At 33.5% G+C, this 17341-nt stretch overlaps 1 protein-coding gene across 6 annotated transcripts in view; it reads right to left on the bottom strand.

The window, feature by feature from the left end:
- The window catches only part of CNKSR2 (connector enhancer of kinase suppressor of Ras 2), a 236281-nt gene that overhangs the window by 175852 nt on the left and 43088 nt on the right, over positions 1 to 17341 (bottom strand). For all 6 annotated transcript variants that reach the window (XM_036439617.2, XM_036439621.2, XM_036439619.2 and 3 more), the window contains exons 2-3: positions 15284 to 15447; positions 6057 to 6259 (exon numbers count right to left, since the gene is read on the bottom strand). In XM_036439617.2, coding sequence (XP_036295510.1) covers positions 6057 to 6259; positions 15284 to 15447 — 367 coding nt within the window. The remainder of the gene's footprint in view (positions 1 to 6056; positions 6260 to 15283; positions 15448 to 17341) is intronic.

Raw genomic sequence — 17341 nt, 5'->3', positions numbered from 1 at the left:
GTCAAACGGTATATTTATTTTAAGTTAATCCACATTTTAAGTATTTAATAAGTCTTTCTACATGTAGATATAATTTTCTCTATATTTTCTGTAGTTTCTTATGGATTTATATTTTCCACTTAAATAAATGGTATACTTAAAATGATTTTAGTGATCTGGTAGTGTTCTATCATTATTTATTTTCCAAAAACTTAACTAAGAGCTGTAGTATCATTTATTAAATTATGCTTCCTCCCCCCAGTTGTTTTACCATATTGTCTTCTAAATAATTCCATATACCATAGTCTATTATGGCTCTCTTCTACTAATCTGTTTACTCCTATTCTAAAATTCAGTATATATATATTTCTGAAACAGATGGAGACATTATCAATTCAAATGAAGTTAATTATAAAAATACATGTTATAAACTGAAGAGCCAAAAGATAGATATAGAGACAGTAAAGCAACAAGCAGACTGTCAAATTACAGCGGGGAGGTTAGGGAGATCTGGGGGAGATAAGAGATCAACCAAAGTACTTATATACATGCATATAAGTACAACCAATAGACACAAAACTCTGGGGAGGGAGGGCAGGTATGAGGGGGGGCAATGGTATATGTATCGATACAAAGATAATAATTTAATAAAAAATTAATAAAATTTAGAACAGAAAAAAATACATGTTATTAATCTATGATTTTAGTTCAAAAATTAGCCTATTTAGTTATAAGTAAGACCAGCTTTAAATATTCTATCTTGATGGAAGTTTTCTAAACTTGAATTGTACAGATGGTTGCATGGATATATCCAAATTTACTAAACCTCATTAAGTTGTACACGTAAAACAAAACAAGTGAATGTTATAGAATGCAAATTAGGTCCCTTTAAAGTTATTGTAAAAAATGTAAAATATAAGCATTTCTAGGAAAAATCATTAATAAAAAATGCTAAAGACCTTTTATTTTTGCTGCATTGAAGCATAAAAACTATCATTTTAATTAAGAATTCAAAGATGCTTCTGGCATCATTAAAAAGTTTGGATTGCTAGGTTTGAAAATGTCAGTCTGCTAATAAAACTAAATACTTAATTCAAGAGTGATAATATGAATTACAGCATGAATTTTCCCATAAATACTTGAGACTGTCACTTGTTCTTCAAAATATACCAAAAGAAAAATCCATTTATGACTGAATGCCTGTAGCAAACTAATTCTAAAGCATATTTTCTTCCCTTTCCTGACTACTCATATTTCAAATAGAACATGATTCTCTATCATGATTAAATGTCAAGAAAACTGGGAGGGTGGGTAATGTAAACATATGCTAAAGAAAAACACTTGTTTTGTAATGAATTCCTCTTGTTTTTATTTTAAAGATAAATCACTTAAAACCATACCAAGAACCATTCTTAGGTGTGGTGATTTTGCCTATATTCATACATAAAAAGAAGCTGACAGACTGGGTTCAAATCTCTGTGAGTTACCAAAGATGACCATTCAATCATGACTTCATGATCTATGAAATAAATAAGTGGGCATCTAGAGAAGAACTGAGCATAATCAGTTCAAAAACAAAACATACAGAGGGATTTGTTCTAAATTATAAAGAAAACCCAAGGTAGAGCTCAGACTATTTACAAAAAGGACACAGTGACTTTAAAGTCAAGGAAATAAAATTCCAGGAAAGAAAGCTTTTTGATGCCAGATAGTTTTTAAAATGATAAAATCCTTGGCTTATCAATAAATGGCTGTTATGGGTAATAGGATGCTTATACGTCTTTCCAGTGCAAAGGTTTATGGTCCTACAAGAAATTATTTTTTGTATGCTTTAAAACAAAAGCATTGTATTTATGAAAAGGTTATTAATGTTAAGAAATCCTAAACAAACTACAAGCTAATAAGGAAAGCTAAAATGATGAATTTAAAAGAATATCTTTTCCTCTCTCCCCCTTCAAGTGACATAAAATAAAAATTGCAATTAAATCCAATCATTTTGCTGGGCATGCAAGTTCTCTTCAAAATGTAAGAAAAATTTAATGCCAAAAATTTATTGTTTTAAAAAATTAAGCCACTTTTACAACAAAATAACCATATTTAAACTGGTAGAATTATATCATATCAAAGGAATAAACTAAGGATAAAGACCCAATGCTTAGCAATATTTGATTGCAGTGGCCATTTTAAACTCTCCAAAGTAAAGCAAATCTATACTGAAAAATAAAATTGTCCTTAGGGTATAAGACTCTACATTCTAGAATTCTAGATATGGAGGTTTTAAGGCCTAATGTTCTAAAATTTGATGTTCTAAGCCTTTTAGAGTATAAACCCCTTGGCTGACTCTAGACTATAGAGCATAAGGCTTCAAGAGTTTATCCTTTCAAGTTGTAAACTTCTAATGATGGTCAACTAGAGTTTCTAAGGCTTTATGATCCTTGAAGCTCTTGTTATGAGATTCTGGATCCTAAAGATCTAAGATTCTAGATTCCGCAATTCAAAAGTTCTAAGAATCTTTTGGATTCTTACAGACGGAGGTTCTAAAATCTAATGTTCTCAGATGTGATGTTCTAAGATTTAGTCTAAGAACCTAGATTCTCTGTGTCTAAGACTCAAGAACATACGTTTCAAGGTCCTAGATTATTAAAATCTAAGATTCTAAAAAAAAAAAAAAGAATTTTTGATCAACATTATTTCTATGGAACTTTTATAATTAATTATGTAAGTTCTAAGTTATTCAAAAGCAAACAAAAATAAAACAAGCCAAGACATATTCTTAACCTTACATAAAGAAAGCATAAATATAGATTAGCTCTGTTCTAGAACTTAAAATGAAGCAAACAAAATATTAACTAAATTTATTTAGAGAAGAGTTAGGGACTTAAATCATGATTCTATAAGTCACTAATAAGTTTTGTTAGTGTTTATCATTTGAGATTACATAAATGGAAATAAATTTCATGTGGCTTTTGTGAACAAGGCCCATGAGTTATGGAATATTAGAGCTGAGAAGAGACCTTCAAATTCTATAGGTCTTACATCCTTATTCTAAAAATAAAATAAAAACAGGGGTTAAGTTTTAGGTTACCCAAGGCTTGAGGCAGAGCTGAATCTCAACTCTTTATCAGTCACCTGCTCTTTAAACTACTGCAGGATGTATTTCAACAGGGGTTCACAATAATAGTCTTGGAGAACACTGCTCTTTTGGCTTTTCTAACGCTGGTTAGTGTGTTTTGTTTCCTTTGAAATTTTCAGAGCACAATGACACAAGAGGGCCTGTGGAGTGTTGTCTTGCTTGTTTGCTACCTAAAAATTTTTTTTTCTTTGAAAGGAATAAAAATATAACTTACATACAAACACTAACAATAGCTAACAAAAGTCTGGGCTACGTGTCAGGAAAACAAACAGCCTAAATAAACATTTCACCTGGCACAGTTGAAGATACAATCCTATTACATTTAAATTGATTTGGGGACCTTCTGAAATGTATATTGGCCAAGGAGCAGTGAAGGTATTCATACAATCCATGGCAAGAGTAGGAAACAAAGTCAAGCTTCCAAAACAGAAATAGCACTCATCATATGTCTTCTCTTTTCCATCACCACTAAAATATTAAGAATCTATGCAAAGGGGATGTTAATATGATACTAAACTATTCTGAATAATAAAGCATTTCACAGAAACATTTCTTCAAAGAGGAGTTATCACTTACCTTTAACTCATAACCAATTCATGCATTCTACTTTTTATGAGTTCTAAGTAAAAACACCAAACTGGTGCTGGTAAGGTCACATATATCCTGATTCCCTAGTCTACAACACATTTTTTTATATATATATTTTATTGATTTTTCACAGAGAGGAAGAGAGAGGGATAGAGAGTTAGAAACATCGATGAGAGAGAATTATCGATCAGCTGCCTCTTGCACACCCCCTAGTGGGGATGTGCCCGCAACCAAGGTACATGCCCTTGATCGGAATCGAACCCGGGATCTTTCAGTCCACAGGCCAATGCTCTATCCACTGAGCCAAACCGGTTTCGGCAAAGTCTACAATACATTTTCAAACCTTAACCTACTTAATCTCACAGCAGCATTTGACTCTATTGACCACTTCCTTTTGCTCCTACATCTCTTTACTCCTACCTTAAATATTCTCCCTTGCACAGAAAAGGTAATTATGTCCGATGATGAACATTTTAATGAACCTTAATGTGGTAATCATCTTGCAATACAAATGTGTATCAAATCATCACACTGTACACCTTAAACTTGCACAATTTCATTTTAATTTTTTCCAAATGAAGTTTAAAAAATAAAGCAACATCAAAATCTCAATAGAAAGACAACAAACTCTTTACTGCCTTTGCTTCTATGAAACCACTCTCAACTAATTCTCTCCTTCCTCTTCAGTTATGTCTTATTATATTTTTCCATAGCTAAACTCCTAATCATTCTTCAGTTGTTGTGGTCCACAGAGCTCATTCCTCATCCAAGTTCTCTTCAGTCACTCAAATGTATTTCTAACCATTATAGGTTAGAAACTCTTCTAGATAATTAAGATATCACTGAATAAAAAAGCTGAAAATCCCTGCTGTCTTCAAGCACACTAGTCATATAAAGACTAGTCAGACAAAATATTAATACTACATGAAAAAAGGAGATGTATGTACTACTATTCATAATACTTGAAACAATAAAATAAAAAAAATACGACATGAGTAAATCAAGTAGTGTGCTAGGGTTTATTTGTTATGGAAAATAAATAGAGCAGAGAATTCTATAATTCTCCTTATACCACCATATTAATATATCTATGACTTTGATGATCCCCAAATTTCTATCAACCATATATCTTTTATTAACAGCAATACCCTAAAGACCTTATCACTTGAATATTCTCCAGCCATCACAATTTATAATGCCTGACACTCAACATGTGTCTTTCACCATAAGCTATTCCTTCTCTTTTGATAATGGCACTACCATCCGTTGGTTCAGCCAAGTCAGATACTCCTAATTTAATATATCTCCTTTTCCTTAGTTTCTAGATCTTATTTGTCACCAAGTCTTATTTATCTGCATAAACATCTCCAACATTCTTCCATCCTCACTGTTCTTTCTCTAATTAATTAAAAGTATCAATAAAGAGCAGTGGAGAGGATTGATTCTGTAGTCAGATACCTGGACTGAATCCTGGCTCCAATGCTTAATTGTCATTTGGTTTTTAACTTAACCTCTGTAAGTGCTAGTTTTCCTATCTGTAAAATAAAGACAACCATCCTATTGTTACTGTATTAAATGAGTGTGGCTGGAGGTATTAATATCAGAACCACTGACAGTAGCAGCAGCATGATTAGTTTTTAAAATAGCTCCTTAATTGGTTTCACTTCTTCTAGCCTTAATCTTCTCTAATCTTTCTCAACACTATAGCCCAAGTAGTCTGCAAAATTTACAAATCAGAACACAACAATGACCCTAAATAGGCCCTCACGGCCTGCAGCATTAAGTGCAAATGCCTTAGCATGGCAAATAATTTCTTTCTTTTCCCCCCCTTCTCATCTTTCCTTTTAAAAACTTAAACTGTTAAAAACATCATCATTATAGGCAAGTCGGCCTGGAAGTAAACTTTTCTGTGAAAGATCTTCAAAATATAAACTTCAGTTTTCTTTTTTCAATTTATAAAAAAGTCTCAGTAGAAATTTTGAAGTTATCACAAGGTTGCCCTCCCCCCGGACCCCGAGTATGTATTTCATTTTTACGGTCAAAATGTTAAATTATATTTGATTTCATTGATCACCATGATATAACACAAACTAAGCATTTTGAAAAATTTTGCAGCAATGGAAGCCAAATAGATGATTTTAAGTAATTTCCTTCAGTGTTCTGTCACATTTCCTCTTCCTATGAAACAAATATAAGACACCACTAACTTCATAGATTGCTATGTGTGTACTTGCATATATTTTTGTATGTGTGTGTCTCTACCTGTCCAATCCTTTCACAAGAAAACATGAAATAATATCATATTCAAACTGGTGTTCAAATAAAATTACTTCTGAAACATTTGGAAGATTTTTACCTGTCCAGCCAGGCAAGCAGGCTCTTGGCTGCTCCGATCAGATCCACAACTGAAGTCAGAAAGTCATTTGGCAATTTTCGGCTGGTTCTCCCATCATAATGGCCACTCCTTCTCCTCCCTGTTATAAAATTCTGTAGATTTTTGGCAGATGCATTCAACTTGTGAGAAAGGGTTTTTAGATTTTCTGTTTCCAAGCCATAATTCTGAATTATAAAAGAAAAAGAACAAATATGCTTAAAGTCAATATTTTATTCATTCATTAAAATCTTTACTGAGCACTTTACTACATACAAGCCATGGAACAGTCTTAAAAGTAACAAATGAGCCTGGCTGTTATTGCTCAATGGTTGAGCATTGACCTATGAACCAAGAGGTCCCTGGTTCGATTCCTTGTCAGGGAACATGCCCGGGTTGCGTGTTGTGGGCTTGATCCCCAGTAGGGGGTATGCTGATCAATGATTCTTTCTCATCATTGATGTTTCTATCTCTCCTCTCTCTGAAATCAATAAAACAATTTTTTAAAGTTACAAATGGGTAAGCTAAGATTCCTGGTCTAGTGGATCCCATCAAGTGAGGATTTGGGGAAATATTAGATAAATTACAATAAAATGTGTACTAGTAAAGTACTAATATGAACATGAGTAGATGAGGGCATTATATCTTGGAAATATACCACCCAAGACAGAAAACGACTATAAGGATCCATAAGTGTTTTTTTTAAACCCAAACATAAGTTCATTTGCTTGTGAAATTCATTATTGTGAACAATTATTTTTGAGTATCTATTCTAACAACATGTGCATATTGTGATTGTAGTGCTAGGAAAATTCAGCCCTCAAAATGAGCAAAGTAAGCACAACCCAACAATAAAACGAAGTAAGAAATAGATCACAGAATATCTTTTTTTTATGTGTCCTCTCTATAATATTTCAAATAAGAAGTTTCTTTTATAATATGGTACCAGGAAAAACTCTCCTTCCTCAGGGGAACCAATGCACTTTATCCTTTTTATAATACAAATTATTAAATTAAACTTATATTTACTTTTATCATGGTTACATTAGCTCACAGTCAAATGTGAAACACATCCAAGGCAATCATGGTGACTTTTTGGTAAGTGTATTTGTTTTCATTTCTTTGGTCTCACTTTTCAATTTCTGGTAATGTTTATTATTTTACCCTAAATATTTTACCTACAAATTAATGCAGAAAGTGATTACAAGAAATAATGCAAACAAGCGTTTCTACCATATTCATTAGGAAAATATTGTAGGATCTCCTCAAATAAACTTCAGGGGAAGGTTTTAGCTAAAATTAAATTTTAAAGCAGCTAATTGTGAGTTATAAAACATTTCTAATAAAGGCTAGCTAAGTCGATCAAAAGGTGATGATGATGATTGAACTACTCAGCAAAACAAACATTACTGTCCCGTGTAGAATTAAAAGTATTATCACTTTATGGAAATTATAAAACCCAAAGATTTCTTTGTTTGCTTAAAGAGCTCAGAGCTTAGAGTAGACCGAGTTCAGAATGAGACAAGTCATCAGGATGCCTGGTGACAACAAATGATACAAAATGGAAGATAAAAATACTAAGGGAGTAAAAAAGGAAAGCAAATGGTACATGAGTTTAGCTATATTATTAAGTCAACAACCACTAGAAGTACCTATTATTATTAAGTTAACTACTGGAAGTACCTATTTTATTTGAAATTTAGGTTTATTTTTTCCATAGTAATTTAAGAAAAGCAAATTTAGAGGAGATAAAAGGAGGGACTGGAGATGGTTTGGATACATGAATATTAAATACTCCATTATGCTAAGTATGTTAACACTAAAGATTTAATAGTGACAAAAGTCTGATTGTTTTTGCTGAGAATTTACATTTTAAAAAAAAGAACGTCTTTTTGGAGCCAAGGATTTTTTAAAAAAAATTATAGAACATTAAATTTTCACTGCTTAATTTAAATAGTGATATTTTCTCTCTCAAGTTAAAAGATTTGGTTTGCACAAATAAAATAACATTCTATTCAAATTCTATTGCACCTGAGCATAAATTATTTGTGAAAACTTTGAAAGATTTACGGTAATGCAGATTGTCATTATATTAAGAAGGAAATCGTTGTATAAGTTTATAAAAAGTACTCTCTAATGACTAGATAGAACAATTTTAAGTTATATTAACTAAATGTAAATATTTCTAAAGTCCTTAAAACATTTTGAGATGTTTTCCTGTGTTAAAGCATTTTCCCTGAAATATAACAATGTTTGCATTTTTGCATACTAATGATTTCAATGAGAAACTTTTTATTTATAAACAAATTATAACATTTTCTTACAGAAGCTCAAATTATAATAGTTCATTAGAGAGGAATTGATTAGATTCTAATCAATCAACCTGGTAATGATTTAACTCTATAGCCATTAGCTTCCATAAAAATTAATTTAAATTATATCTATCTATATAGGCATCTAAATAATAAAAATCTGAAGGCAAAGCAAAAGTACTTTGAAAACTTCTACATTTAAGACAGTATTAGTTTTATTTTTAATACAATTCAAGAATTAGGGTATAGAAAAGTCCTCTGGACAAAACTTGAAAAGATATGCTGAGAAGGCCTCCAAACTTGGAAACCTACTGAAAAAATCATCCTACATGGAGAAAAGGTGAAAAATGAGGAGGAAAGAAGAATGTAAAGGCAAGAGATAAAAGATCAGTAAAAAACTGAGAGGATACTTATTACTGATCCTAGTTAACAAATATAACTAGTTAAACTAATAATTCAAAAGCATTTTTTTCAATTTTAGAAGAGTTATAACAATAGGTTAGAATCTTATTGTGGTACTATATTAAGAAAAGGATGGATTAACTGGTCATTCAAGTTAATTTTTGTCGTCACAATTCTCAATTCTAAGTAGCTCAAAATCAATTACTGTCAACACAAATATCTTCCTGCTATTTATTTCATGAAAGGGGATAGTGTGTTGTTACTCGCTAAGTTACCAGTAAATTACACTCCTTTGCCTGTCATGTAAACAAGCATCAGATAAATAAAGAAATTCTTTGCTTTTGGCCACAGGTATGTACTACCTCTACCTTATAAAAATACAAGTTTATTCATTACAGACTGGCTTTTCACTGGATATGCATGGAAAAACTAGGCATTACTATTGGTATAGAAAATACTACATAAAAAAGTTTGAATATAAAATGTATTCAGCTATTTTATTTTCCTATGTTACCTATTTGTTCATATTCTTGGCCAATAAGATGTCTGCCAGAAATCTTTTGTGACTCTGGACTGATTCAACATAGCCTGTCTAGTCTTAAGGAACTAGTGTTAATAAGTTCATATTGCTCTTTTCTTTCAATTATATGCATGCAAAACCACAGGGAAGAAAGGAACAATTGGACACACTTAACATTTTAGTGGCAAAGTCTCACTAAACACACAACTAAAAATATTCAATACTGGCACCACATATTTTACAATGTCAATGCTATTTTATTCAGAGCTCCTCATTTGAATGTAGCATGTGACAGGTGTTTAGGTTTCATAATACTTTGCTTTAAAAATGAGTGAGTCCTAAATAGATTGCTTTAATGAAGTTTTTTTAGAAATTATTTTGAGATGAATGAACCAAGCAATTATGTTGCAAAGAAACAAATCCTAGCAATTGCAGACATCAAAAATTTCCTGCAAAATGCTTACCTATTATATGAAAAGCACACAAAGAATGAAATGCAAACTATTTTTATCCTGTCATAAATGATTTACTATACTTCCAAATAAAAGGTGTATTGTCAGAATATAAATTAAGGGCTATGGATTAAACTATATATAGTTTACTTATGCTTTACTATTATGCATATTAAATAAAAGCATAACAGCTTGAAAGAGTTCATACACCTCCAAATCATGAATAGCTTAATTCTTTCTACAATAAGATGGTACAAATAATATAGTTGGTGCTTAATACACTGAGTGACCAGATTATTATGATCTATGAACGCATAATAATCTGGCCACTCAGTGTATATCTTATATAATAAAAGGCTAATATGCAAATTGTCCCCTCCATCAGGAGTTCGACCAGCAGGCAGGCCAGCCAACCATACATGTCCCCTCTCTCTGGCCAGGCTGACTGGACCCCACACATGCATGAATTCATGCACCGGGCCTCTAATATATCTATCTATCTATCTATCTATCTATCTATCTATCTATCTATCTATACACACACACACACACACACACACACACACCCACACACTGAGTGGCGAGGTTATTATGCGTTCAAAAGTCATAATAATCTGTCCACTCAGTGTATATACTGCATGGATTCATAAAAATTAGCTTTCAAACATTTATTCCCATCAGGAATAACTTTAAGACAAGGCAGATGAAAATATTCCAAAGCTTAAAAGAAGCAAAGAAATTTGTTAATTACTCAGTCTTCTTATACGAGAACAGATACTTTAGTCAGAGGTTATGTAAGCAAGAAAAAAAAAAGTAGTTCTCTGGAGAAAGGCAGAGAATCTTATCCAGTAAGATAGCATTAATTTAATATCCTCTATGTGCGAAGCACTGGGCAGAAAGCATTGGAGGAACAATAATTTAAGCAAAGAATTATCATGTGGTACAAAGTATAAGTTGCCTTTCTTTCCATCCACCGTGCACCAGCCAAATAAAAATTCTCAGTCTTTGACAAAAAAGCAATATCTGTCATTTGTAAAGTTTCTTTTTTTAAAGAAAGCAATTATGCTCTGCAGATATAAATTATGTACATTAAAGTTATTTTATATTAAAAAAATTCTCTTTTCTCTATGAACACTCCATAGTCTTTCACAATTGTTTCTACATCTATTTCTGCCTAGGTAAATTTCCCCAACTTTTTTGTCTGGTGAACATCTTCTCATTCTGAAAGTCTCAATGCAAAGCCCACCAATACTTCCTGGATCCCCTAGAAGTGTTCATAATTTCCTTCTGCTCTCCCCTGGGATTGTCTTTAAATCTATATTATTTTTCAATGACTATCGTCTTCTTTACTAGATGGCATACATGTTAAGAGCACAGATTATGCCTTCTTTATCACTGTATTCCCCACTGTAGCACTGTTTGAACATGAATATATAGGTTTTGAAAGAAGAAATAAGTACAGTTGATGTATCTAAGAAAAAAGTACAAAAGCCAGCAGAATCGTTAGTTTCAAAGAAACAAGACAGTTCCTCATTCACAATAGCAGAATTTCTGGTCTAGTCACCTCAGCTTGTTGATGTGGGATCTTACCTCCTGATTTTATAATGGCATGAGAAGTAAATCAGATTTCATTGCTCAGTAATTTGCTTTATATTCACTGGAAAGCATCTGTTGCGTAAACTGGAAGATACCTGCACTTCTAACTTGCTGATATATAACCATTAAGCAGTGAAAAGGAAGTTTAATATTTGACTTCCCTGGGGAATGTGAGCAATTTATTGCTGGATAATCACAAAGAATGAGTTTACTCGTGTGTGTGTGTGTGTGTGTGTGTGTGTGTGTGTGTGTGTGTGTTTTATTTTTTTATTTTTCTGTGTTAACTTCCAGAACAGGTCAACCACATAATGAAGTTTTCCCAAGAAAATGATGTAATATTATGGTGCTTAAATCCACAACTGTAGAGGGATTAGAATTTAGAATTTGAAGGGATTTACCACAGCTCCAGAGCTCAAACATCAAAATGGTCTGGACATCTGTCTCTGATGTCATTCTTTTCAGTAAGTTAAGGTCAGCAGAACTTGTTCGGGAGCCAAACTCCAAAGCCCACAGGTCTAGACTCTGTAACACTGCAATCATCAATCTTCCTTCTTTAGACTGGCAGTGTACGAGCCTAGCACTCGAGTAGCTCATCTATATGAAGCTCTACTTATAAGACATACATACACTCTGGACTTCAAGCTCTGACACACCCAACTGCTGCTGTTATAGAAGATGTGGCAAATAGGGGACTGCTGGATTAGCTGCTCATTTCCAAAGCCCTCTATTGCACCTTCATGGCCACTCTGACTCAGATTTGGAGACCAGCATGCAAAAGCACTGTGGACCCTTATCTTACCCCAAGGGCTCGTTTATTTCATACATAATTTTTGTTATCTGATTCATACAAGGGATAGAGTGTACATGTGTGTTCTGGTCTGAATTTATGTATCTTATCTCAGGAATAGGGAAATAAGAAGATTGCCAAACTATTATGTAAAAAATGTGTCAAGACTCTTTCATTGATACTTTCAAAAAATATTTATTCAGCACCCACTCTTGCCTGGCATTTGTGCAACATGCTAGCTGTTCAATAAACAGTCACTTTCCCCACATAGCTTACAGTCTAATGAAGAAACAGATATTAAAATGATAACCACATATTATATATACATCTATAATTAACAGATGACATGATAGTTAAGAAAGAATAACATTGGAAGGTTAATTTTAGACCAGGCATGGGTGGAGGAATGATCAGGAAATATCTCTTTGAGGAGATGACAATTAAGGTAAGACTGAAATATATAAGTGGGAGTTGCTATTCAATGAATATGGTTTCAGACTCTACTCTTATTTAGAAACTGCTTCCAGTCTGCTCTTTCCCCCCTTGCTTATCCTATTCTCTTTTTTTGTGTGAAATTTGATGACATTATTGATATTCTTTAATGAAAATAGGATTCCCTATTGCTTTTGTGACAACTCTTTTGTGGCTGTTTTCATGCTTCTCTGAGCACTCCATAAGCCTCCTCTGCAACTTCTTCCTACTCAGCCAGAGTGCTGAGTGTGGAGCTGTATCCTTTGTTTTATATATTCTAGAGGCTCTCCCCTCTATGGATTCTATTCCTATGCTTTTGAGACTCCAAAATTTGTATATTCAGCCACTTTTCAACTTCAAACCCATACACTCATTTCTGATGAGTTTCTCTTTCTCGATAATCCAGAGATGCCTTAAATTCAACAAATTCAAAAGTTGACTTATATTCCTACCTAAAACTATTCTTGCTGCCATTGCTTATGCCCATTACTACAAAATCGACTCTATCTCTGCAGCTAGAAAAGATGGAATCCTTCTCAATTCTTCCTTAATCTTACCCCTCATATTCACCAGCTCTTCTCTATTCCTGTTGCATATACATCCTTGGTTCAAGCCCTATTTATAGCCTGAGTAGATTATTTTAAACACCTAATTATTCTCCCCATCTTTAGTTTATTTCCACTCTATTCCATCATTTTCATTACTATCAGTTACCTTTTAAATAAAACTATTTGATTATTCTTGCATGGTCCTCTAATGCGCACATTAAGAAGTACAAATCTCTTACCATGATGTTATGGTTTACTGTCTGGCCCTATTCCCCCCCTCCCCTCACCACACTTAATTTTTTAATAAAATATTTATTGTTAAAAGTATTATATATGCCCTCCCCCCACTGACTCATTTTAGCTAGCCCCCACCTCTCCCAGGTCTTCACCACCCTATTGTCTGTGTTAAGCATATATGCATACAAGTTCTTTGGTTGATCTCTTCCCACCCACCCACCCTCCTTCACCTTCCCTCTGAGATTCTGCAATCTGTTTTATGGTTCTATGTCTCTAGATCTATTTTGTTCATTGGTTTATTTTGTTCATTATGGCCCTATCTTTTCATGCCTATTTCCTCTACTGTTTCCCCACCTATTTTTTTGTGTCATTCCAAATAGCTTACCATTTTTCAAACACACCAGGCAAGCTCTTTATTCTGTGTGCATGTGTAAATGTTATCTACCTGAAATACCATTCTGTTTCTCCATCTACCAAACACATGCTCATTCAAACTCTATGAGGTTTCTTAAATATTATCTCTCTTACAATATAAACCCATCTATTTTAGGCAAGCTAGTTATTTTCACTTCTGTGCCCCCATAATATTTAGCACTTACTTCATTTTAGTAATTATACTATTGTAATGTGATTATTTGTGTGTCACCCTCTAGGATTTTCAAGAGAGCAGAAACTAGATCTTACATCTGACACACATACTGCTGAGTATATTAACTCATTTTAAATTATATTTAATTATCCACTCATTCCTTATTAAACATCATCTTAATAACACTTATTATTTACTGAATGCCTACTGTGTGTCAGGTGCTGAATTAGGCACTATACAAACACTATCTCATTTGCTTTTTACAACAGCATCAAAAGGTAGTTGTTATTATCTCTGTTTTAAATAAAATAACTAAGGCTATGGTGAAATTATTTCCTCATAAATATTGTCAATAATATATGTAGCCAATTTCAATCCCAGAATATTATGACATGCTCCTTTTCATTGTAGTTCTACCCCCTCACAAATATGTGGAAAATGTAAAACCAATCAGGTTATTGTAATCTTACCTAACATGGAAAAAAATCTATGGTCCTCTCAGAATATCTAATGTACTAACAGAATCTTGCAGGATTATTTTGACATTGCTTTATCTTCTCTAATTAGGTATTGCTCTTTTAACATATAAAAAGTAACCATACAAAGTACAATATTCCATTTTCAGGGATGCATATATCAAGAACATCTAAATAAGTCAGCTGAAGAATAATTTTTCTAAAACAGGATTAATATTTGTGATCCTAAATCAAAACTTTTAGAAGTGAATGGATTTTATAACTGATTATATACAATTGAATACCCTAAATGCTATGAAAACTCCTTTGGTGAGCTTTAATTATTTTCAGGTAGAAAAACATAATGTCACTAGCTGAGTTGTAACTCTCCTTTTTGTTAATTGTGGAATTTTAAAAATCTTAGTTACTGAGTTTAAAGAGAAAGCATGCAAGGAGAGAGATGGAGGGAGGGAAGGGAAAGAGAGATTCATTTATTGTTTCACTTATTTATGCATTCATTGGTAGATTCTTGTATGTGTCCTGACTAGAGATCGAACCTGCAATCTTTGCATATTGGGACAATGCTCTAACCAACTGAGCTACTGGACCAAGGCTAAACCTCTTTAATTTGTAATTTGGCACTGTATACTATACCAAATTTAATGAAGGAGGGAAATACTACATCCAGTTGTTTGAACCTTAGGGGACTTTTTCTACTAGAATTTAAATTAGCTTTAAAAACAGAAGGAAAGAAGGAAGGAAACAAAAAGAGAAAAAAATCAGTTTAAAAGGAAAGAAAATGACAGAAAGTAAAGTTTCCCTCCCATCAGTTTATGTCCTTACCAGTGCACAGAGAAGGTCAACTGCTTCCAGGATCAGCTCCTGATGGCCAATGCGGCTGACCCCCAGGTCTTCTAGCTCCTGATGTGTAATGCGCAGCAGCTGGTCCCCACTGATCTTCTCCCTCTCAAAGTTCTTAATGTACTGTTGCAGACAGTCATCAAGACCTGCAAAAAAAGATGGTAGACCAGAATAAAAAAAATCAGTTGAACCAAACAAATAGGAAAATAAAACAAGCATTAAGCCCTCCCAAGCCACAAGTCCAGTCTATTTGAACTCTGGACTAGTCCAGTAATCTATCTTTTCTCAATTTATATATGTGCCTAGTGGGAAGAAATCACTTCATCATATTCCTAATAGTTAAATTATTATTTGGATCTATTTGGATTTTAAAATCAGCAATTATGGAATTCTTCACATCTCTTCTCAGCAGTCCTCTTTGTTCACTACTTAATAAAGTGTGCTAACAGGCAGGCTCCCCTATTTCCAAAGATATCTGCACCCCATTCCTCCTTCCTTCTTTAATACCACTGCAGAAGAGAGATATCTTTCTTCCTATACAAGGCTAATTGATCTCCCAGTGCTCTGGAATTCCATCTACTGCCACCTTAACACTACTTCAACAATTAAAGAGCTGAAATCCACAGTGGATACATTTTTCAAGATTATTTAGGGCACTTCTTAAGTGTTTGGCTAGGCTATAGAATGGGTTAGCTTCAATAACCTATAAAATGTCTTCATATAAATGATGAACTAGCCTAAGCATATTACTTCTCTCCAGATTTTAAAATAAGAAACACCAATAAAATTAGGCAATTCACAAAAACGAAAAGGTCTTGATTCTATCAAGTAGAGAGATGAGAGGCCACAATGGGCCACGATCCAGCTGGAATTACTACAGAGCAGAAATTATAACCAAGTAGAGAAAGCAGAGATGAGGTTAGAACAAATGTGCAAAGGGAAGTCAAGTACCATAACATTAAGTAGCCGCTGAGACAGAAAAAACTTAGTCCTGAAAGCTATCGGGTTCTGATAGGGTCTAGTACCAAGGCAATACGTGTAGTTACTATATTATCAAGCTTTCCCAATGTAACCTGAGTTACCCCTGCAGTCTGACTATACTATCTTCCCTTTCTTTCATTTCCCAATAGTATGTGTACATTACTCTCTCCAAGTTCTCTTGCCTCTTTGTCCATTCCTTCTCAATCCTCTTTCAGGATAGTTTCTCCAACTGTCCTAACATACTGTTCTCCTTTCCAGGGACCCCATTCTGGTCTCCTTACTTCTCACTCTTTACATTCTAACTGAACAATCTCATCCCTGCCTGTCTTCAACTACCAGCTAAGAGCCTGTGCTTCCATTTCAGACCTTCCTGCATTCATTGTCTCAATGAACGGCAACACTATCTATCCCAGTATAAAACCCAAATATATGGAGCCACCTTACACTTAGCTACCTTCCTTATATCCCTGCATCCAACCAATCTCCATGTCCTAAATTGTTCTTCTGAAATATATTTTACATATGTACTTTCCTCTAATTCTCTTGGCCTAAATCAAGCCATGACTTTTTCTCATCTGTATTAAAGCATCTTTATGGTTTTACTGGCTGCTAGTTATAATACCCTCCAATTCATCTTTCCTAACATAAAAATTCTGATGTTATTCACTATTTCAAAATTTTTCAATGTTTCTTTGTATTTATGGCAAAATAAAATCTCAGCTCCTTTATATACTGATCATAGCTCTTCCTGACCTAGACCTTACCTTCCTGTACAGACTCATTCCAGAGCCCTCCTCACTTCTGAATCTCCAACGTCACATTACAACAATGCCCATATAATATTATAACTCCTTCTTCCCATGTCTGTGTGTCCAATAAATAGCCTGGAAATTGCTTGAAGCTGGACACTGTGCCTTCTAAATTTTGAGAATCTGGGACTTAGCACAGTGGCTGACAAAGACTTGTGCTTAATAAGTGTAAACTGAAAACATTAAACATATATTTTTATGCTATATAACCTGGTCAGAGCCATAAAAGGAACATTTTACATAGAAGTTA

Source organism: Pipistrellus kuhlii, unplaced genomic scaffold, assembly GCF_014108245.1.
Source record: "Pipistrellus kuhlii isolate mPipKuh1 unplaced genomic scaffold, mPipKuh1.p scaffold_m20_p_16, whole genome shotgun sequence".
In the NCBI taxonomy this organism is placed as follows: domain Eukaryota; kingdom Metazoa; phylum Chordata; class Mammalia; order Chiroptera; family Vespertilionidae; genus Pipistrellus; species Pipistrellus kuhlii.
This window is presented reverse-complemented; position numbering and strand designations above follow the sequence as displayed.